The sequence below is a fragment of the Myotis yumanensis genome, unplaced genomic scaffold, assembly GCF_028538775.1.
Source record: "Myotis yumanensis isolate MYYU_CA2020_CCGP unplaced genomic scaffold, mMyoYum1.0.hap1 SCAF_7, whole genome shotgun sequence".
Classification (NCBI taxonomy): domain Eukaryota; kingdom Metazoa; phylum Chordata; class Mammalia; order Chiroptera; family Vespertilionidae; genus Myotis; species Myotis yumanensis.
The window spans coordinates 12,334,579-12,357,710 of record NW_027223758.1 but is presented as its reverse complement, the minus strand read 5'-3'; the positions used below and the strand labels follow the sequence as shown (position 1 = coordinate 12,357,710).

Below are 23,132 nucleotides of genomic sequence, written 5' to 3'. Positions count from 1 at the left end.
GTCTCTGGATCCGCCTTAGGGCAACACTTTTACACAAGAGGCATGCACAGATACGTTCATGCAGCATCACTGTTAATAGCAAACGGTTGGAGACAGTCATCATTGGGGGACTAGTTTTTAAAATATGACTTTAAAAAAATTAAAATATAATTCGCATACCATAAACTTCACAGTTTCCAAGTGTAAAATTCACAGGGTTGTGCAACCACCACTACCATTAAGTCCAGAACAGTTTCATCGTTTCAAAAAGAAACCCTTTATCCATTTGCAGTCACTCCCCATTTCCCTCTTTCCTCTATAACAATTTTATTGAGATATAAGTCACATACCATACAAGTTACCCATTTAACTGTACAATTCAGTGTTTACTATAGGCACAGGATTGTGCAACCATTCTAAAAATTGACTTTAGAACATTTTCATCATCCCAAAAAGAAACCTCATGCCCTTTAGCTATTGCCCCCAAAGCCCTACTCCTCAACCCTAGGCAATCATTTCTGACTCTATAGATTTGCCTATTCTGGATATTTCATTTAAATGCATCATAAAATACACCTTTTATGTCTGGCTTCTTGCACTTACCATGTTTTCAAGATGCATCCACATTGCACCATGAATTAGTGCTTCATTCCTTTTTATTGCCAGATAATGTTACGTTGTATGGATATACCACGTTTTTTATCCATTAACCACTTGATAGACATTTGGGTTGTATCCACCTTGGGGCTGTTTCAAATAATGCTGTCAGTGAGCATCCACATACACGTTCCTGTAGGAAAGCACACTTTCAGTTGTCTTGGTGGAATTCCTGAATCCTGCGGTAACTCAGTTTAACTTTTCGAGGAACTGCCAAACTGGTTTCCCACAGCAATTGCACCATTTTACATTCCCACCATCAGTGTATGAGGGTTCCGGTTTCTCTGTAGCCCTGCCAACACTTGTTTTCTGTGTTTTTGAAAATTATAACCATCCTAGTGCGTATGAAGAGGTATCTCATTATGGTTTTGATTTGCATTTCCCTGATGACTAATGTTGTTAAGCATCTTTTCATGTATTTGTTGGCCATTTGTATATCTCCTTTGCAGAAATATCTATTCAACCTGTGGCATTTTTATGCTATGCTGTAGAACTGTTAAAAGGAATGAGGCAGATTTGCATGTAATAATCCCTGGTCTATTTTTACATATAGATCAAGACTTACACTGAGCAAAATAGCAAATAGTAGAAAGATACATTGCAGCACCATAAATTTTATATAAATAAACATAGCTGTGCCTTGTGTACACACACACACACACACACACACACACACACACACACCAGGACTATATGTTTAAATATAAATATGTAAGGGGATAGAGAAGGGTCTGATAGAATATTCCTCAAACCTGTCAAGATGGTTGGTTACCTTGGGGCAGGAAAAGAGAGAGTTAAGATGAGAGTGGGATTTCATCAAAAGGGACTTTTGGTTTTTTTATAACATTTTAAGAGTATTAATGAACAAGTTACTTGACAAAAATTTGTATAAAACTCCTCAAAATGTATACACAACTTGAAGAGATGAGGAAAAAGAAGCAACTGGGGAACTCTAGCTGGAGAGGGCTTAGAATCAGTGCTTCCTGCCACCTGACAAATGAATGCAGCTCCTGTTCTGCAAATATGGTCATCGCCTCCCTTTATAGCTCAGATTTCTTTTGTCTTGGTCTCTCTTTCAAAGTAACTTTATTACTCTTTTAATAATACATAACAATTCAAATAGTATAGAGGTTTATAAAGTTTAAATTGCTCATCTCTCTTCACCTCAAGTCCCTCCTTCTCCACGACAATTTGTGTTAGTACAGCTCCTTTTCCCAATAAACTTCTGTGTCCTAGTTTTGTCTCCTCACCCCTCCCAGAAGGTCTGTTTCTTCAGCTTTCTGTATTTGATGGGGGAAAGCTCCTTCCTCTGTAGGGAAAGGCGAGTCTGTCGTTCAGTGTCTATGACAGTGGTCTTCAGACTTGCCTTGTGTCACCCCCTACCAGAGATGGTGATTCAGCGGGTCTGCAGTTCTGCTCTGGTGTCTCGATTTTATAAAAAGCTCCCATCATGATTCTGATGAGCCAACAGGGTTAAGAAGCATTTATCTAGTGAATAACACAGCGGTCATAAATTGTACCCGTGATGTTTGTTTGAGAATTATTTTATGAGAGAGTAATGAAACTGTCAGCTTTATGGAAACATGCCTGAACTTAAAATGGTCTGTTTTGTTCCAGGAATTTCAGATAATTTTCAACATTTGGTTTTATCTCTGACTAAATACTCTACATTGAGCTGCCATCTGAGTCTGAGAAAGTGATCTTGGGTTCGTTTTTGAAAATGGTAGGAATAAGGGGCAAACTTAGCTTGTAAGATTTCTCCCATTTCACATTGAAAATGGTGGATGTAGAAAGATAAAAGGTGTTAAATCTTCTGTGTCAGGCAGACTGTTCCTGGGTCCTATTTTGTAAGCTGTTTCTCCCCCGAGATTTCTGTGGACTTCATGATAGTATGTTTGCCTGAGAGACTCATGCAACTCCTAAAACTTCACACTAATTTCCATTTTTATGTTTTCAGACATGAAACTTGTAGCAATTCATAAAAGCCATTTAGAGACATAATAATACTCACTTTCTCTAGAATAATAAACCTGAGTAATCTTTCTCATACCTTAAATTTATATTAAACTTACATTTTCTCTTCTAGGTATTCTCATGGGAGCAATTATAAAAATTATAGAGTTTAAAAAACTGGCAAATTGGAAGGTAGGTTCATTTTTAACATAATTATGGGTTTTTTTTGGTTCTTAATTTTAGCAACACTGATAGTTATGGTGGCTCTCTTATCAATGAAGTTTATATTATCACATTAATTTTTTTTAACATTCTATTAGATTAGGGTTGATACCTTTACAACTTAGCTTTTTTAAATATATATCTGTTTCAAGTTAACATGGAGCACTCAATGTTATGTTATTTATGCACATTTTTATAATCTTAAGGGAAGGCTCTAATTAGCATCATTTTATTTATTTATTTATTTATTATTTATTTATTTATTTAACCTTAGAGAGAGAAACACCAATCGGTTGCCTCCCTCACATGCCCCCATCAGGGATCGAACCCAAAACCTGGGTATGTGCTCTGATTGGGAATCGAACCCGCCACCTTTTGGTGTACAGGATAACACTCCAACCAACTGAACCTCACTAGACAGGGCTCTAATTAGTGTTAAATATTAAACAATGTTGATAGCTTCCAATTCTGTTCTCACAGCTGAGAATAATAAAACATGCTTGTCCAGCACTGTAGAGCTTACAGTGTGCCTTACAAACTGTAGCTCATGCTGCCCCCATGATATCCATGGGAGGTAGATTGAGTATTATCATCACCCCATTTCTACAGATGAGGAAAGTAATGCCCAGAGAAGTCAGGACATGTCCAACGTCACAGAACTATGAAGTGGCTGAGTTGAGTCATGTGTCCACACCCTCTGGCCCTGTATATTCTATATTTTCTCCATGGCACCATGCTGGCCTGAGTTTGTGGATGTCCATGCCTTTGTGTTTACACAGTGGTCATTAGAGTGTGAGCGTCATCTTGTAGTGTAAGGACTAATTGAAACTTGAATTTAAACTTAAACTTGAGCATTCATATTGAGTAGGGAGATTAACAAGTGTGTTAAAAAATAGAATTTGTGAATGGAAATAAGGTCCATTTCAAAATATTAAAGAATTGGATGGTTAAAATGTATCACATTTGAGCTCCCCCTGGGGTTAATCTGCCTCCTAAGCTGTAGAGCAGTGGTCACCAACCTTTCGGACCTCACTGACCACCAGTGATCCTTGGACCACCAGTTGGTGACCGCTGCTGTAGAGTATACACTTTGTAAAACAAGCCATTTGACCATTGTTTGAAGCACAATTTGAAATTGTTTGACATAATATTCAGGAAATATTATATGTTTAAATGAATTCTCAAGTGTATATTCAGCTTCTACTAGTACAGAACCCCCTCTCAGCTGAGCTGAGGCTGGGCAGGCCCCACTGGAGCACATTGTGAATGGTATCTCTGCCTCCTGCAACTTGTTAAATTTAACCATCCTTGCTGGGGCTCGTCCTAGGCCGTGGGGTACAGACTGGAACCCTTTCTCTCCTCCTAGGCTTGTCAGTGCCTGATCTGTACCTAACACATTTTGTTTCATTTGATTTAAAAGCAGTTGATCAAAATTTAAATTGATTTTAAAACAATTTAAAGTTGTTAAACCAAGATTGCGGCATAGGTAAACACCAGAAATTGCTGCCTCCGACAACAACTTCAACCGGTTCTGGCTTATTTTTAAATATTATGAATCCATATAAAATTCTGGAATTTTCACATAAAAATCTGAACTCCTAGCTTCTCTTGAAAAAGCAGCTCTCTTGCCCTAACCGGTTTGGCTCAGTGGATAGAGCGTCGGCCTGCGGACTGAAGGGTCCCAGGTTCAATTCTGGTCAAGGGCATGTACCTTGGTTGTGGGCATATCCCCAATGGAGGGTGTGCAGGAGGCAGCTGATCAGTGTTTCTCTCTCATGATGTTTCTCTCTCATCGATGCTTCAAACTCTCTATCCCTCTCCCTTCCTCTCTGTAAAAAATCAATAAAATATATTAAAAGGAAAAAAGAAAAAGCAGCTCTCTTAACAGCAGCCTGCATTCTGCCCAGCAGAAATACAAGGCACCAAGGGGCAGCTGCTCCCCTGGTAGCACCATGTGGCCCCTGGAAACCTTTGAGTTGTGACCCTGCTCTGAGTGGTGAGAGGAGAGGAGGGCAGGTTATCTCACACTTTTAGTTTTACATGCTTCAGTGTTAGTGAATTTATTTTTACAGATGTTTCAAGTTAAAATAATAGTAATACATTTAATAGTACAGACAAGTGAGCCAGAGTTGGGTGATTAATTAAGTGCCTGCAGAGCTATCCAGGCAACCAATGCTTGACCTCAGAAAAGGGCAAGGTTTCTAGCAGGGGCGATAGCGGCAGGCTTCCTGGAAGACCAGTGTTTGTGTAACGCCGAAGCGGGAAGCAGACACCTGTTTGGAACCTGGGTGCCGCAGGGAGCAATGGGAGAGAAGAAAAGCAAGGAGCTTGTGGTGGTTTTTTCTCCAAGAAGTTCTATTTTCAGACTGTCTCACTGGGTCTGCCTCCTACCTGTGTTGTCGTATGTTCAATATATTTCTCTAAATCAATTGCTTTTTTATTTATATATATTTTTGTAGCAGTTTTTTTAAAAGCTTTATTATGGTAAAATATACATAACATAAAAGTTTCCATTTTAGCTATTTTCAGTTGTACAATTCAGTAGCATTAAATACATCCACAATGTTACATAATCATCACCACTATCTATTTTCAGAAGTTTTTCATCATTCTAGTGGAAACTCAATCCATTAAACAATTCCCCATTCCCTCCTCCCTATTTTCTTTTATGTATATCTCTATCTATCTATCTATCTACATAATTTTAAAAATTGATTTCACAGGGGAAGAGAGAGTGAGAGAGAGATAGAAACATCAATGATGAGAGAGAATCTTTGATCAGCTGCCTCCTGCATGCCCCCTACTGGGGATCGAGCCCACAACCTGGCATGTGCCCTGACCGGAAATTGAACTATGACCTCCTGGTTCATAGATTGATGCTCAACCACTGAACCACACCAGCTGGGCCCTCCCACTTTCTATTCTTTTTTTTTAGTAGCCCTATTCTACTTTCTGTCTTTATGAATTTACCTATTCTAGTTGCCAAATGTAAGTGAAATCATATAATATTTAGCCCTTTGTGTCTGGCTAATTTTACTTAGCATGTTGTTTTTAAGGTTTATCCATGTTGTAGCATATATCAGAATTGCCTTTCTTTTTATGGCTGAATGATGTTCCATGTAGGTTTGTACCATACTTTATCTATTCATCTGTTGATGAACCTTTGATTTGTTTCCACCTTTGAGCTGTTATACATAATGCTGCAATGAACTTTATTTTAAAGGAAACATCATAGTACTGTTTTAAGTGGAAAACCAATATCATTTTTATAAATAAACACTATAAAAACAAAGGAATACTGAAGTCTCTAAGGTCAAGCCTGTCAAAGAGAGAGCTCAGCACACTGGAGAGAGGCTGTACTCACTGTTGCACCAGACTAAGGTGGCTTTGACTTAACTGGGATTGAAAAAGAATCCAAAAGGACTGACTTTCTCAGTCTGCGGGGTCAGCGGTATTTGACACACACTTCTCAAGTGCCATCAAAAATGCCGAAACCGGTTTGGCTCAGTGGATAGAGCGTCGGCCTGCGGACTGAAAGGTCCCAGGTTCGATTCCGGTCAAGGGCATGTACCTGGGTTGCGGGCACATCCCCAGTAGGAGATGTGCAGGAGGCAGCTGATCGATGTTTCTCTCTCATCGATGTTTCTAACTCTCTATCTCTCTCCCTTCCTCTCTGTAAAAAATCAATAAAATATATTAAAAAAAAAAAAAAAAAAAAATCATCTCAGACTATTTTGGGGGAGATGTTGCCAAAAGGAACCAGGGACCTTTCTGAAACACTATTCACCGTAAAGTGGTGGATGCATTTCCTGCGGCTGCTGTAACAAATTGCCACAAACTGGGTGACTTAAAACAACTGAGATTATTCTCTCATCGTTCTGGAGGCTAGAAATCTGAAATGAAGGTGTTGGCAGAGCCTTTAGGGAGCAAATCCAGGCTCCCAGGGAGAATCCTTCATTGTCTCTTCTGGTGGCCCAGGTATTCCTTGGCTGTGTCTCTGCCTTAGTCCATCTTAACACGGCCTTCTCTGTGTCTGAGTGTCCTTTTCTATCCCTAATGAGAACACTGTCATTGGGTTTGGGACTCATCCTAATCCAGGATGATCTCATCAGGATCCTTCCCTTAATTCCATCTGCAAAGACCCAATTTCCAAATGAGGTCAGACTCTGAGGTTCCAGGTGAACATGAATTGGGGCTGGAGGACACTATGAAATCCATTGTAGGTGGGTTCTCCTTCTTCCCAGGGAAGGGTTAGTTTCTGAAACTCCAAAAGAATCTGTACAGTTCCTGAGAATTGGTTGCCCCACAAACCCAGAGATCAGCCTCTTTCTTTTCACGTGGTCCCAGCCTGAGTCATGAGCTTGTTGTACAGGCAGTTATTTTAAGACTTAATCAGAAGTCATCATTTGCTTCTATTTTGAGCCTTTCTTAAATGCTATTTTAGTCTTTATGGTAACAGCTGTACATTTATAAGAATACATTTAGTTATTCTTTTGAATAGAGAATTTTGACAAGAAGCCAGACTATCAAGATTGTGGCATAGAAATTTTCATATGAAAAATGGCCTGATTTTGCAGTATTTTATAGACTGTGTATTACATGTAGTCATTTTGGGCTTAAAGACCAATATGTGTTTTCCCCCAACCCACCAACAATTAGAGAAATATGTTAATATAGAAAATCCAACTATTATTTCATTCCACCGAAGATGGCAATACCTAGAAATACCTTTCATAATTGCACTTAATATTTGAATCTGGAAGCATGGTGAGGGACTGGCTTGATAGCCATGCCCCAAGTTGTGAGGGCATCAGGAGGGGACTCTTATCTCAGTCAGATGGGGAAATGCAGAGTTGTCTGTGACAGAGAAAAGGCAGAGCCGTCATAGGCACGTGGAGGATTTACTCTTCCTCTCAGTGAATTGTTTTAGGGCTTACCATTGCCTTTGTCCTGGAGGGTTCCATTTGTGGACTTGTTTTTGAAAGTGATCTGCTTGAATTGAAAAGTTTTCTACATTAAAATTAATTTTCTTTCCTTAGTAAAGGATAAAAAGCATACGACTGTGTGTTTGGAAGCGATTCATTCTGCTTTTTCTTTTGCTGGTCACCTTTTAAACTCACCCTACTTTAAAAAAAAAAAAATATATATATATATATATATATTGATTTCAGAGAGGAAGGGGGAGGGAGAGAGAGATAGAAACATCAATGATGAGAGGGAATCGTTGATCAGCTGCCTCCTGCACAACCCCTACTGGGGATCGAGCCCACACCCCAGGCATGTGCCTTGACTGGAATCGAACCCTGGACCCTTCAGTCGCAGGCCGATGCTCTATCCACTGAGCCAAACAGGCTAGGGCTGTCCTACATTGTTAAATATACTTTTTTTTGGTGGTGGGGGTGTTATTTTTTATTTTCTTGTCTGTCCTCCTGCTTGGTTGTTTTTATCAGGTAGTTATTTAAGCATGGTGTGTTTCCACTGGGCCAGGCCTGAGAGAAGAATTACTTTGGCTCTTCATTGATGGATTTAGTTCTTAATTACACAAATTCCACGCCTCTAAAAATACCCATTTTATGTTTACAGGAAGAAGAAATGTTTCGTCCAAATATGTTTTTCCTTCTATTGCTTCCACCTATTATATTTGAGTCAGGATATTCACTACACAAGGTAAGACTCAGGCATCTATTAGTGTTTTTGGTCTGGGTGGCTTCCTGTGTTGGTAAGGCAAGTTCCTTAGAAGCTTGGGTGTTGATTTAGCAGTGGTGTCTCCGTGTACACATCCAGGGTATGCATGGTAGAAGCTGGACTGGACTGCCTGACTTGTGGACAGGAGCAGACATGGTCAATGGGCTGCTTTCATGGTTTCAGGCAGTGTGGCTTATTAAGCTAGTGTATTCCATAGAAGGGAGCTTTGCCTAGGAAGATGGCCAAAGTGATACTAAGTGGTACACGGATGACACAGTGACTCTTCTTGTTGGACACAGACTAGCACATGTTAAAAGGATGGAGTTTGTCCTGGGTGAACAGGGACATGTACCCTGGGCCTTTTGATTCTCTTAGCTCATCATGTGGGGCCGTTCTCCCTCCTTAGGCCCCTTCATCCTTCAGTATCTCCCCTCTCAGTACCATACCCTGGGCCTCAACTCCCAGCTTGTATTCCCCATCTTCCCCCGCTCCCCAGTCCAGCTGCTTGCTCTTCACAGGCTGGAGCCCCATCTTTCTGCCTCATCTTCTAGCTCCTTCTGGCACATTCCCCCACTCCCACAGTTGTTCTGCTCATCCTTGGCTTCCGGGCTCCACCCTTAAGAGTGGCACTGCTGGCACCTGCATAGTTCCCTGCTTTGCCTTGTAATTTCTGGTCTCTGTTTTCCAACTTCCAGTGGGACTCTTTCTGCCTGGGCGGGAGTTTCTCCCTTTTTAGCTAGTTTTGTGTGTGTACATGGGTTTTTTTTCTTTGCCTATCAGTTTTCTTTTAATGTAAATGTATTTAAGTTTTAAAATACACGGTTCAACTTAAAATGTTAGTAATAAAGTTATTTTGTGAGTATGATAAAAAATTATGAAGGTTGAAAGGACTAAGATTTGGCCTACCATTGGAAAGAGGAAAGAGCCTGGGCTTTGGAGCCAGAGACCAAGTTCTAATCATGTGCTGCCCCCTATGGATTGCTTTTGGGTACAGCAGAAATTCAAAACAAAACAAAAACAAAACACTACCTCTCAGGTTGCTTTGAAATTTACACTAGCCCTAGCTGGTTTGGCTCAGTGGATAGAGCATCAGTCTGTGGACTGAAGGGTCCTGGGTTGATTCCAGTCAAGGGCACATGCCCAGGTTGCAGTCTCGATCCCCAGTAGGGGGTGCGCAGGAGGCAGCTGGTTAATGATTCTCTCATCATTGATGTTTCTATCTCTCTCTCCCTCTCCCGTCCTCTCTGAAATCAGTAAAATTATTTTTTTTTAAAGAAATTTACACTAGATGAAAGAATATGTGCAAAGCACCACCCGTTACGTTAAATAAATGGTAGTGCTTCTTGTTATTAATAATACTTATTATTACTAATATTAATATTACTGGTAGTAGGATGAACAATAACATAATAAAGACTTAATTTGTCAAGAAAGTTTTCGTTAAAACATACAAATTAATCTCTAATTTTTCCCCTGGGTACCAAAGCAAAAATATTCTAAGATGTTCAGTTCAGAATTTTTTAATTGTTATTTTATTATTATTATTTAGTCCTTACCAGAGGGTTTTTTTAAATTGATTTTCAGAGAGAGTGGAAGGGAGGGTGGTGGGGAGGAGAGAGAGAGAGAAACATCAACATCAGAGACACATTGACTGGTTACCTCCTGCCCGCACCCCAGCCAGGATTAGGGATCTAACTGCAACTGAGATATGTGCCCTTGATCGAGAATTGAACCCACGACCCTTTGGTTCATGGGCTGATGTTCTAACCACTGAGAAAAACCAGCCAGTGCTATTTTATTGTACATCTATCCACCTAAAATGTGAAAAGGAAGTTTAATTAAAAAAAAAATTCCCAAGTCTTATAAATTACTGACATCAGGTAATTGTTAAAAAGAAAACAAGCAAGGAGAAATTGAAGGTCAACATCTTTTATTCTTTCATTTCATAAATAATTCTTTTAAAAAACTATCAGCAGATTATGAAAATATTTCAAAACAAATTTGAGGAAATTATTTTGATTTTGACTTAAAGACATAACACTAATTACTATGTTAGAGCTTGGAAAGTTTTATTTTCTAATTTTTTGAGGGAAGGAAAATAAACTTGTTAAAAATTTGAGGAAAATAATAGTTTTTAAAAAATAATTTCTTGACTTGGGATAGTGAACACATAATACAATATACAGATGATGTGTTACAGAATTGTACACCTGAAACCTATATAATTTTATTAACCAATAAATTGTCACCCCAATAAATTCAGTTGAGGAAAACAAACAAAAAAATAATCTCTTTGAAGTTGGCTTTCCAGCAGAGAATGTGATAATTTATGTGAAAGGTACTAATGTGATTTGGAAATGTGAATTCAGAACTGTCTACTTCTTACCTTCCACCAAAGAAGATAGGAAGTCAACTCTGAATGTTTTATTTTAATATTGCTGTATTTGCAAATGTAAATTTGGACTTGGAATAAAAAATTCAGTAAGACTATTCTAAGTTGATATGCATTAGGTAGACAGGTATTAGCTCTTTAAATTATTAATATCATACAAATGATAGAATGATAAGTATGTCAGAATATATCTGTCAGAAACAGATATATTCACTTTGTATAGCAAAGGGAAATTCTTATAGTGTGGTAACTTGTATTTGGGCAAATTTTCAATATCCAGATTAGTATTAACCAACTACATATATTTATCAGAATTAGCTCCCTATAAACAGACCAAGACTTAGTTTAATCTATCCTCCTATATAATAAAAGCCTAATATGCAAATCAATTGAATGGTGGAACGACCAGTTGCTATGATGAGCACTGACCACCAGGGGGCAGATGCTCAACGCAAGAGCTGCCCCCAGCCCGCAGGCCCCAGGCCAGCCAAGGTGGGTGCCAATGGGGACCCCCCAATCGCCCCACCAGTCGCCCCATAGATGGGCCCTGATTGCCAGCCAGGCCTACGGACCTTACCCGTGCATGAATTTTGTGCACTGGGCCTCTAGTTTTAAAATAACAAAATAAAGCAGCTTTTTGCAAAGACATCTCATAGATGAAAGCCTTTTGTTTAGAAAAAAACAATCATTGTGTTTGACTTGAGTTATTTGAAAGTGCCTTGTGCACTAAGGATTGATATGCCAAGCAAAGTAATTGAATGCCAGATTATGAGCAGCCAAATCAAAATTGCAATGAATAAAGCAAAGAAACTTCCTGAAGGAGACAGGATTAGTGAGTTGTCAGGGTTAAGCTAAGCACACCCTTTTGAAGTGAGCTTTAAAATGTCAGTCCCTGTTGTCTATGGCTTGACAGTTCCTGAGTGAAAAGATGGGATCCCTTGTCCACGCTCACAGTCAAGGGGTTGTCAATGTTCCCTGGTGTTGCTCCTAAGTGTGTCCACAGGATTCTAATAAACAGCTAATTTTCTTAATTTTATGGAAATGTAAAAGATGCTACCATGCTACTTGGACTCAAATATTTTCTCTTAAATGCCATAGAGTATAGATGGAAATATATTTTATCTGTCATATTTATATTTGATGATGATAGAGTGAAATAAAATTGTTTAAAAGACCTAGAAAGCAGAAAGGAGTTTCTGATAGTATAATCTACTGTCTTAACACTCTTTGTAGTAATGCACCTTTTCTTAATTAAACAAAAAATTATAATTGTATAAACTTTGGACTTTGATCAGACATGAAACACGATTAATTACTCTGGTACCTACTCAACTGGGCATCTTTCATCTGACAAGCATTATTTCAGTGACGTTGTACAAAAGCAGATGTGGTCATTGCCCCTGTTGAGCCTGCAGCCTAGTGGGAAAGACAGATATCAGTCAAATCATTACATAAATAAATGTAAATTTTCAGCCATATCATGTGCTGCCAGGAGAGGGTCATTATGCATTGAGAGCATAGAACAGGATCTGACCTTGCTAAGGGATCAGAGAAGGCTTCCCTCAGGAAGAGTGTCCTGAGAACTTAGGGTGATTAGAGTTCACCAAGCAAAGAGGAAGGAAGAGTGGTCCAAACCCAGGGAGCACAGTACGTTTGAAGAACAAAAAACCACCAGTGTGACTGGCATCCAGAAAACAAAAGGGGAGGGCGTTAGAGGCCTTCACAGGGGGTCGAACCATCCAGGCTTGGTTGGGTTTTAGCTGCATTTCGAGTGGAAGTGGGGGTCAGAGTGAAGGTAGCACAATCAGATTTGTCTTTTGCAACGATCATTCTGGAAGCCCTTGGAGGGCAAGGAGCCAGGAATGGTTGAGAGTTGCTATAAGCTATTAAGTGGTCCTGGGGAGAGATGATGGCAGCTTGGGCAAGGGTGGTGGAGATGACGATAGAGAGAAGCAGGGAGATGTGAGTGTCATGGGGAAGGTAAAAGCCACAGGCTCTGTATTAGATGTAGGCATGAGAGAAGACTCCCAGATTCCTAGCTTGCCAAATAGGTGGTGCCCTTCACAGAGAATCAAGCATGTCAGGAGGGCCAGATGTGGGGGCCATGTCTTCATTGACTGGACCAGTTTTTCTAACCATTTCTCTCATTTCTGCTCTTTCAAACAGGGTAACTTCTTTCAAAATATTGGTTCCATCACCTTGTTTTCTGTTTTTGGTACAGCAATTTCTGCTTTTGTAGTAGGTGGAGGAATTTATTTTCTGGGTCAGGTAAGAAAAAACATCTGAAAATTTTTGAAAATCTTACATTCTTAGAGCTAGTGCAGGGAGGTGGGGTAGGAACACCTCATGGGACCTGGGGTTCACATTGAAGGAAATGCTCCCCTGGAGGGAAATCCAGACTTATATGAGGCACAGTAAAGTCATGCTAAACTTGTGTTTCAACTCAGTGTCCTCGAAGAGCTTTGATGTCTGGAGTTGAGTGAATTTTTCCCATAATCCTCAAAAGTATTTGTTTGCTCTTACTAGCAAATCAATATTGTCTTACGTTGGAATGCCTAAAAATAAAGCAGACTAGATATCACCAAGATCTTCAGATTATAACAATATCAGTTGTGTTGTTAGGTATACCGAATCAGGGTTAAATGCTCATTTTTAAATTGAAATTTGTGTTTCAAAAATTACAGATGATTCTGAATATGTTCACTCAATTCTAACCCATCCTTCTGTAGAGTTATACACTCTGGATTCTCCACCATTGCTAAACCAGTTCCCAATATCATCAATTGGGTTTTGAGGTTCAAATTATTTGAATTCATTCACGTCAGACCCACCTAGGAAGGTAGTATCTGTGGTTTTGCATTATGCACATTTGTGCAGGTCAGTTCTTTTCCTTTCTGGTCAGTAGCAGGAAGTTTACCTGCCCCAGTTCTGTAAAGTTCAAGGTTCAGACAGCTGGGCGACAGGCAGATTTCTCCTATTTGTATCAGATGTACTTGCTTCCTTTGATGGCTGTAGGCTAACGCCCATTCCATCTGATTTTACCTTCACTGCTGCCTCAGTGGCACCAGAATAAATGTCTGTCCTGCAACCTTCTTCATTGCCCAGCTTCTAGTACCAAATGGTAATAAACTTTAGAGAAGAAAACTCTTCTAAATTTGGCTTGAAAAATGTAGCATTCTTTGCCATACTTCTGTGGTATGATAATTGGATGCATGTCTAAACTAAAACTTGGTACTTTTTAAAAATGTTCAAGTGGTTTGAGGACTGAAGATGAATGTCCTTATCCATTTGTGATAAAGCACTAATGGACATTTTAATCTTCTTGGCTGTTCTCCAGGGGATTTTTTTGTGTCTGTGTGTTTGTGTGTTTTCTTTTACAGGCTGATGTAATCTCTAAACTCAACATGACAGACAGGTAAATCTTTCATACTCTAACACTACATGACTACTTTTGAGACTCAGGAAAGAGTTCTCCGTATTAGTTCCTGGGTGTGGTACCTCTCTGTTCTTTTTCTCTCTTTGTTTTGCTGATGATTTCTCTGTAGAATCTATTCTGAATTAATTCGGGTCCCTGGAATTAATAAAAACTAATCAAGGAAATTTTGAAGATCCCTAGTCAGACATTGCTGATCGGAACAATTAATTTAGTTTAAGCTCTGGAAGGAATAACTCTTGAGTTAACTGCCCCCCAAACACATACACACCACATGCTGCACCATTGTTTTATTGTTAAGAATTCTCTTCAGCTGGATTTATATCTTCTCAATGGCCACAATAAAAGTTGTCTTTTCTTTGATTTATTAGGGATGGTGGGGGGAGTGAGGTGTGAATCTTTTTGCTTTGAATTTCCACCAAATTGGGTGGAGGTCCACTAGGGGAGCAGACGGGGCCAAGGGTTCTACTGCGCATGTCCTCCTCATTCTGAAATTACTCTAGAGAGCTCTCAGAGCTGCTGCCTTGGAGCCCAGTCCAGGAACTTCCATAATTAGCTTAGCAAGAGGCCACCTAGGCAGCTATCTCTCAGACGGTGCCAGATCTAGTACTGAAAAAGTGCACAAGCAGAGTTCAGCCTGGTTTCCCCGCTCCGAAAGTCCAGTGAGGATGCAGCCCTGCTCTGTGTTTCTGCATCCACAGCACTTGGTTCTGTCCTGTGGCACAGCTCGGGGAGCACTCAGGAAGCGGGAGCACTCAGCCCGAGTTCCTCCCATCCGGTCAGCCAGAGCTTTCAGCCTCTAGCAGCACCTTGGGGACTCGAATCTTGGAGCCCTTTCATGGGCAATGTGCCTCTGATAACATTAGGTCCAATCTCTTTTCTCCCAGGGACATAAATTTCAGTGCTTTGGTTGTAAGATAGTTTTGATATATAAACAAGTAGCAAAAGTCACATTCCTATTCCATAAAGAACTGGAAATAAAACAGAACTGGTGCCCTGCATTTTGTAGGTATGTTGCCAGTGAAAAGAAATGCCCCAATCCCAATCCAAGTAAAAGAAGAGGTCCCAGTGTTCAGTCCTTCAACCTGTTTGGGGGCAACTGGTTAGAGACACGGAAAATGCTTGATAAATTCTTATAAAATTGAATTGGGCAGATGCTTGGGATGTTCAGGAGAGAGGAGTAAGAGAATTGTTCCTTAGACAAGCAGAATAACAGCCAGGTAGAGTTTCTTTCTCTGGGTGCAGACACTTTGTTTCCTGTGGAAAGTGACTGTCCCACAGCTGGGGAGTGTTCTGCAGGGCCTGGCAGAGCATGCCACAGGGGAAGCTGGCCTGGTGGCGACAGGGAACCAGAGAGCACGCCTGTCTGAAAGGAACAGCCACTCCTCAGCTCCACCTAGTAATCACCATTATGGGCCCAGAATTACTAGATATTAAAAAATTGTTTTCGGCCCGCTGGCGTGGCTCTAGTTGGGTGTCGACCTATGAACCAGGAGGTCACGGTTCAATTCCCAGTTAGGGTGTATGCTGGGGTTGCAGGCTCAATCCCCAGTGTTAGGCGTGCAGGAGGCAGGCAATCAATGATTCTCTGTCATCATTGATCTTTCTGTCTCTCTCTCCTTCTCCCTTCCTCTCTGAAATCAATAAAAATGTATTTTTTAAAGTTTTTTTCAAAAGAGGCCAGGTTTTTAGATATTAATAGGGAATTTTCTGCTTTTCAAATGTGGACAGTTTATTCATTTCTTTAAAACACCATGAAAGTCAAACATGGGACCCACAGACCTCTTGCACTAGAGAAAACATTAAACCTAAAACTTTGTTGCACTCTATTTTAGTGATATTTCTTCTGGAGAGATATTTTACTCTTCAATGCACCCTGAATTATTTCACCATCCTAGACTGTTTCCTTTTTGGTTTTTTGATGTTGCTATCCTTTGAGATGATGGAATCAAGAAAACACACTTTTAAGTTGAACTTCTAGCTTCTGATCTTTTTAAAAAACTGGGTCATGGAGGTGTGAAATGGAGCAACTGATGGCAAGGTCACATGACCCCTTAGATTCAGGCCTCTTGATGACTCAGGCAGGTCATAGTTCAGACTTTTCATAGTCTCTGTCGGAAATGCCCTGCCCCAATTTAGATTCCCAACCAAAGCTAAATGTGTTATATAATTTATTCAAAGCATTTCCCCCAACCCTTTATTATGAACATACAGCAAAGGTGGAGATTATACAGTGGATACCCACATGACCGTCACAATGTCAGGAATCTCTTCTCCGCTGTCCCAGCTCAGCTGTTTCCTGATTCACTTTATCCTTGGGCATGTTCACTCCATGTGGCCACACTGTTGGCTCTGGGCTCACGTCACCCCTCAACCATCCCTGCCAAAAGTGCCAACCTAATTCCCCATGACCTGGTGATGACCCTTGTTCACCAAGCCTGGGTCCCCTACCCACTCCTAGATGCCCAACGCAACTACATGGATGGAGGGAGAGGAGGGGAGGTGGCTCCCCAAATGAAAATGGGGGTGCTATTACCAAAACCAGGGTGCATGGGTTTTCAGGAGGGAGAACCATGCCTATCTGCTCTGCTGCACGGCACTATAGGGTGGAGGGAGGGGCCAGCTGAGCCGAGCAAAGTCAGCACACAGCACACAACCCACCAGAGGCTCCCAAGCTCTCCCCACCCCTTCCCCGCCCCCTCCACTTCAGAATACACTTTGTAGACATTACTCTTCCTTCAAGGCCCCTGAGATGTCAGCATGGGTGATGAGAGTGGGGATAAAAGAAGAAAGATGAGAAGGTCTGAGCCTGGGTTGCAGCACAAGGGCTTCAAGGCCAGCTGCCAACCACACAGGGCAGTTGTTTGGTGGCATTGCCTGTCCTTCCCTCCCGCCCACTCTCCACAAACCTCTCTGGGCCATGCTCAGTACCACTCCTGAGACTATACCCATGACCAAAACACAGTACCCTCACCATGGCACTCACTGAAGGCGAGAGGCAGGCAAGGTCACAGCTCATAAGACATGTGACAGCTTCTGTGCGGACAGAAAGTCTGGGAACTGGCTCTGAGCTGAGCCTGTCTTTTGGGTCTGGTCCTCAGCTTGGGGTCCAGAGGCTCTCCTTGAGGTGAGCAGGCTGTCCTGGTAGAATTCACCTGAGTCACGCTCACAGGGAGCACCCAGGAAACCAGAACTGTAACTGGGAAGGCAGCCGAGCATCTCCCACGCCAGCACCCCTCTCCCGGAGCCCGAGTCCAGTGACCAATCAGGGTTGCTGCTGATGGCGGAGTGAACAGAGACAAGTGACTACCTCTTCCCTCGCAGACTGCAGGCTGGTGAGGGCGGGAACCAGAGGGCTTACATCCCTCATGCAGGGCTGTCGTTGGGGCTGCGTGTTTTGCCTGTGATGTAGGAGGAGCAGACTGACCATTCTGCTGGCGTAGAAAGAAGGCAGTGCCTGGCATAGCAGTGTGAGGGAATAGGAGGCTTCAGGAGCACTGAGGTAGAAAACAGGCAAACTGCTGAGAGAACCAATCAGCCAGACTCCTCAGTGGCCCACAAGGCCCCATGGGGTGATCTCCTTGGCCACCCTCTACCATCTCCTGCCACTCGCCCTCACCCTCACCCTCACTGTACAGCTGCCACACTCGCCCTTTTGTTTCTCGGGCAACCAAGCTGAGTCCCACTTCAGAGGTAGCTTGCTGTTGCCACGGCCCCCAGATCTTGGCCTGGCCATCTGCTTCTTGTTCAGATAAGTCATTTCTTCAGAGGCCTTTCCTGACCACCCAATGTAACTGTCTCCCCACCCCTGGCCCCTCCAGGTTACTCTTCTCTCATCACCCTGATTTCCTGTGTAAAACATGCCGTTTCTGAATTGGTCTGACTGGATATTGCTATATCTAGTGGGGTGGTTAGGGGCAGCGACTCTGAGCCAGATGCCCTGTGTTTGAATTCTTGTTCGCTGTCCCACCTTGGACAAGTTCCTTAACATCATTGTCCCTCAGTTTTCTCCAATGTAATCGGGGCAGTAATAGTGCCATCCCTATGGTGAATCACTGAGTTACTATATGTAATGTGCTTAAGTGCCTGGGATATGGTAAGTGCCACAGAAATGTTTGCTGCTATTGTTACCTCCGGTGCCTGAAACACATTTGGCCATTCGTACATGTTTGTTGGAGGAAATGAGACCTTCATGGGTACTGTGGACGAGAGCCGCTGGCCTGGTGGGAGGCAGCACTGGGGCAGGTGCCTGCCAGCCAAGCTGCCATCCTCTGAAGCACCTAGAGCTGCTGCTGGCTCTTGGCATTTTTTTAGATGTTACAAATATGAGTGGAGGCTGGGGTCGGTCACAGATGGTGGCAAAGGGCAAAGCAGAGGTCAGACCCAGGAGCCCATGGGTCATTTGGGGGAGGCCCCTGAGCTATCATGGTTCCAACTGCTCTGACCAAAAAGTCTGGGAACTTTAATGCATTTAAGCAAAAGTCTTCCATTCATCGCTGGTCAAAGTGTTAATACTTATAGTGGGAAACCAGGCCATTCCTAACAACTCTTAGAGTGAGCATTTCACTGCTCCACCCACAATGTCAATTCACAGATAGCACAGGGAAAAATAGGGCATCTTCTGTCATTATTTCAGCTCTAGCGTGTGTATTGTTATGTCAAATACATTCCCCGGCTTTAATGCTTTAACGTGGACCAAGTGATGAGCGTTTCAGAGTTTGCCCTTCCTGTTCCCTTCTTTACAGTTTTGCATTTGGCTCCCTAATTTCTGCTGTCGATCCAGTGGCTACTATTGCCATTTTCAATGCACTCCACGTAGACCCAGTGCTCAACATGCTGGTTTTTGGGGAGAGTATTCTCAACGATGCAGTCTCCATCGTCTTGACCAAGTAAGTGTGCTCTCTTCAAGGGACAGAACTGAAGGTCCCAGTAACAAAGGGACGGATGTTTCCATGCAGTTGCTTGTCCTCTGGGTGATCTGTTCACCCGCTTCTCCATCTTTCTGTCCTGACAAGCCCTGATGTGCCCTAGGGATGCTGTCAAGGTCCAGAGTGATCCCCCTTTTATGACCTACCTCTTAGCAGTAGTTTTGAGTGCAGCTTCCCATCTGTACCACTGGGGATGCTTATTAAATAAAGCATTCCCAGGCCCCACCCTCAGAGCTTCTAAGTCGGTGACTGGTCTGGGGTGAGTCCTAAGAGCTTAGGTTTATCGGTGACGGAGCAGCTGGTTGAGGGATGAGAGTTTGGACTGCATTGTTACAGAGGATGATAGACAGAGTCCTTTCTCTCCCACTTAGGAGTTGTTGCAGGTCACCTTCCTTTTCACAGCCATAGAAGAAGGTAGTGAGACTAATAGGCATCCCTTCTTAAGATGCTGTTAGGTGAAAGCCACTTTGGAAACTGCATATCTTTTTCTTTTTTTTTTAAATATATTTTATTGACTTTTTACAGAGAGGAAGGGAGAGGGACAGAGAGCCAGAAACATCGATGAGAGAGAAACATCGATCAGCTGCCTCCTGCACATCTCCCACTGGGGATGTGCCCGCAACCAAGGTACATGCCCCTGACCGGAATCGAACCCGGGACCTTTCAGTCCGCAGGCCGACGCTCTATCCACTGAGCCAAACCGGTTTCGGCACTGCATATCTTTTTCAAATGTTCTTTGGTATTATTGCCCTTGTTGATAGTATCTGAGACATTAAAGGGGAGTCATCAAATGTCATTGGAGGCCCTAACTGGTTTGGCTCAGTGGATAGAGCGTCGGCCTGCGGACTGAAGGGTCCCAGGTTCGATTCCAGACAAGGACATGTACCTTAGTTGCGGGCACATCCCCAGTAGGAGGTGTGCAGGAGGCAGCTGATCGATGTTTCTCTCATCGATGTTTCTAACTCTCTATCCCTCTCCTTTCCTCTCTGTGAAAAATCAATAAAATATATATATATATTTTTAAAATGTCATTGGGGAAAGGAAATGAATTCAAGATCATTTCAAATGTGTTTATTTGATGCAGGGCTATTTCCTTGACCTCTGCATTTTTAAAAAATATATTTTATTTATTTTTTACAGAGAGGAAGGGCGAGGGATAGAGAGTTAGAAACATCGATGAGAGAGAAACATCGATTCAGCTGCCTCCTGCACACTCCCCACTGGGGATGTGCCTGCAACCAAGGTACATGCCCTTGACCGGAATCGAACCTGGGACCCTTCAGTCCCCAGGCCGCTCTATCCACTGAGCCAAACCGGTCAGGGCAACCTCTGCATTTTGTGGTATTCATTAGCATGCGTGAGCTGGAGACCCAAACAGTTTTGCCAAAAAAAAACAGAAAAGGCACCAACAGTCAAAGCAGCTGGAGAAGAGAGCCCTGTGCAGTGTGTCGGAGATGAGCCATGAGAATTGTAGGAGCCAGCCAGTGTTCTGTTAGAGAATAAAATTTCCACGGCCTGAATTCTGTCTGATTTCCTTTGTCGCAAGGTTCCTTACTAAGCCTAACACTCTGTGGTAGTTAGCATTTTCTTAAAAGCTTTATTATAGACTACATTAGAAATTCTGACGTTGGACTAAAGGATGTTTTATAGTGGAAAGAATCCCAATTTTGGAGTCAGGCTGACCTGGGCTCAAGTCCTAGAGGTGCCACTGATAGCTGTGTGGTCCTAGGTCGGCTCCTCACCTCTCTGAGCCACAGGTTTCTCCGTGCTCAAGTGAGGGTGATAAAGCCTCTCCCTAGGATTGGATTTGAGGATTGAATAGTTAAGTGTGGGGCTATGTAAAAAGCATCTGACGTCAATTAACGTGAGACCCTTTCCTCTTCTCCTCCTGCCCCTATTATTGTTTCATCGTTTGCCCTGTTTTTAGCCTACTTTGTAGGAAGAACTTATCAAAGGTTGCCTATATTTTATTTTTTAAATATATTTGTATTTATTTCAGAGAGGAAGGGAGAGGGAGAGAGAGATAGAAACATCAATGATGAGAGAGAATCATTGATCAATTGCCTCCTGCACACCCCACACTGGGGATCGAGCCCGCAACCTGGGCATGTGCCCTGACCAGGAATCAAACCGTGACCTCCTGGTTCATAGGTTGACACTCAATCACTGAGCCATGCCGGCCGGGCTACATATATTTTATTTTGATGAACTTATATCCTATATATTGTACTGCAGCTTTTCCATTGAACAGAGTTGATAAAATAATCTTCTACAACATCGTTTTACTGGTTACAGAATATTCCTTTCTATGGATTTACTTTGATCTATTTGACCAATTCCCTGTTATTGCCTTTTTCACATTTCTCTTGGTAAAAATTTCTGTAGCTTCATTAGGAAATTCTCATACATCATGCTATAAGACCTTTAAGAAATCTGATGGTAATATATTTTTCTTACTTAAGATCTACCCTGTAAGCTTCTTAGCTTTTGGGTTTTGACTTTTATCTCATATTCTGGCTGCACATATTGAATATTTGTGATAAAGAATTTTGCCCAAATTGGAGATGACATCATGAGTTATTTTTATACATTAGGAGCTAAACTCAATGGCTTTGTCTCTAATTTATTTATTCTTTTAAGAATCTGTCAAAAGTAGGACCTTTTCTGAGCTTTTCCATGTCTCTTTGCCACAAAAAGGCCAAAGATTAGGCAATAACTTTCTTTTTAAAATGAGAAATGATGGAGTCATTCATTATAAGTAGCCAAAGGTTCTTCTTGGAAAAAGTGCTTTTGAAGGCCAAGATCACCTATGATGACAGTTCCCCAAACTGCATCTGTGGACCACATGCATAGATAGTTTCCAGCCTCCACCTCCACCACTGCTGGGACACAGGCTTGGGTAGGAGTCACTAACTAAGCCATGCCCAGCCTCGCTGACTCTCCAGACATGCTACAGGCTGGTCATCTCCCTCAGCATGTGGTGATGGCCTCTGTGTTCCAGACACTGTCCTGAGACCAGTTGGACTTGACAAATTCAATCCAAGGTGAGAGAAAGATGTTCACAAGGAAGTGAACACAATAGTGCAAGGGGGAAATAGTCACTCTGAAGGATTCGAGTGAGGTTTCTCAGGGGAGCTGTCTTGTGAGCCATTTTCAGTTAGAAGAGGGAGACGGGGGAGAAAGGAGCATGGTGGGTGTGCCCTTTTTTGCATTACAGGAGGGAGCTGTTGTCAGCATTCCTTGGTTTATAAGGTAGAATCACGTCTTGTTTTTAAGGGTATACTTAATAAATTATCGTTTTCAAAGTGATCTGACAACATTTATCTTTGCAACTGAATAGAGGAATGAATTACCCCTTTTTAAAATATGTTTTCATTGATTTCAGAGAGAGGAAGGAAGAGGGAGAGAGACGGAAACATCAATGATGAGAGAGAATCATGATAGGCTGCCTCCTGCATGCCCCCTACTGGGGATCAAGCCCACAACCTGGGCATGTGCCCTGACTAGGAATCGAACCAGTAACTCCTGGTTCATGGGTGGACGCTCAACCACTGAGACACACTGGCCCAACATACTCCCTTCTTTAATGTTTTCACTTTTGTAATGCCAGAAAGTTAAGAAGTATCTTCAGTTTCTTCATTAACTTTAATTAAATTAGTTTTAGCTTTGATTTGTTACTATGACAATTTATTCTTAAAATAATTGCTGTAGAGGAAACCTTTTGTTCTCTCCAGCTACAGCTTAAGCTCATGAAATAGAACCTGAAGCAGCATTGTCTTATATTCTTAAGGTGTGAGAAACATGACCTGAAAAAATAAAATGTAGAAAATTACCAGGCCAGAAAGAGTCCAATTCTGCTTTCATTTACCTTGAGTTTAGGAAT

At 42.0% G+C, this 23,132-nt stretch overlaps 1 protein-coding gene across 1 annotated transcript in view; it reads left to right on the top strand.

Annotated features, from left to right (window-relative positions):
* The window catches only part of SLC9A8 (solute carrier family 9 member A8), a 66,672-nt gene that overhangs the window by 19,226 nt on the left and 24,314 nt on the right, over positions 1-23,132 (top strand). The window contains exons 4-8 of the mRNA XM_070419778.1: positions 2,723-2,781; positions 8,395-8,478; positions 13,055-13,156; positions 14,269-14,303; positions 19,067-19,210. Coding sequence (XP_070275879.1) covers positions 2,723-2,781; positions 8,395-8,478; positions 13,055-13,156; positions 14,269-14,303; positions 19,067-19,210 — 424 coding nt within the window. The remainder of the gene's footprint in view (positions 1-2,722; positions 2,782-8,394; positions 8,479-13,054; positions 13,157-14,268; positions 14,304-19,066; positions 19,211-23,132) is intronic.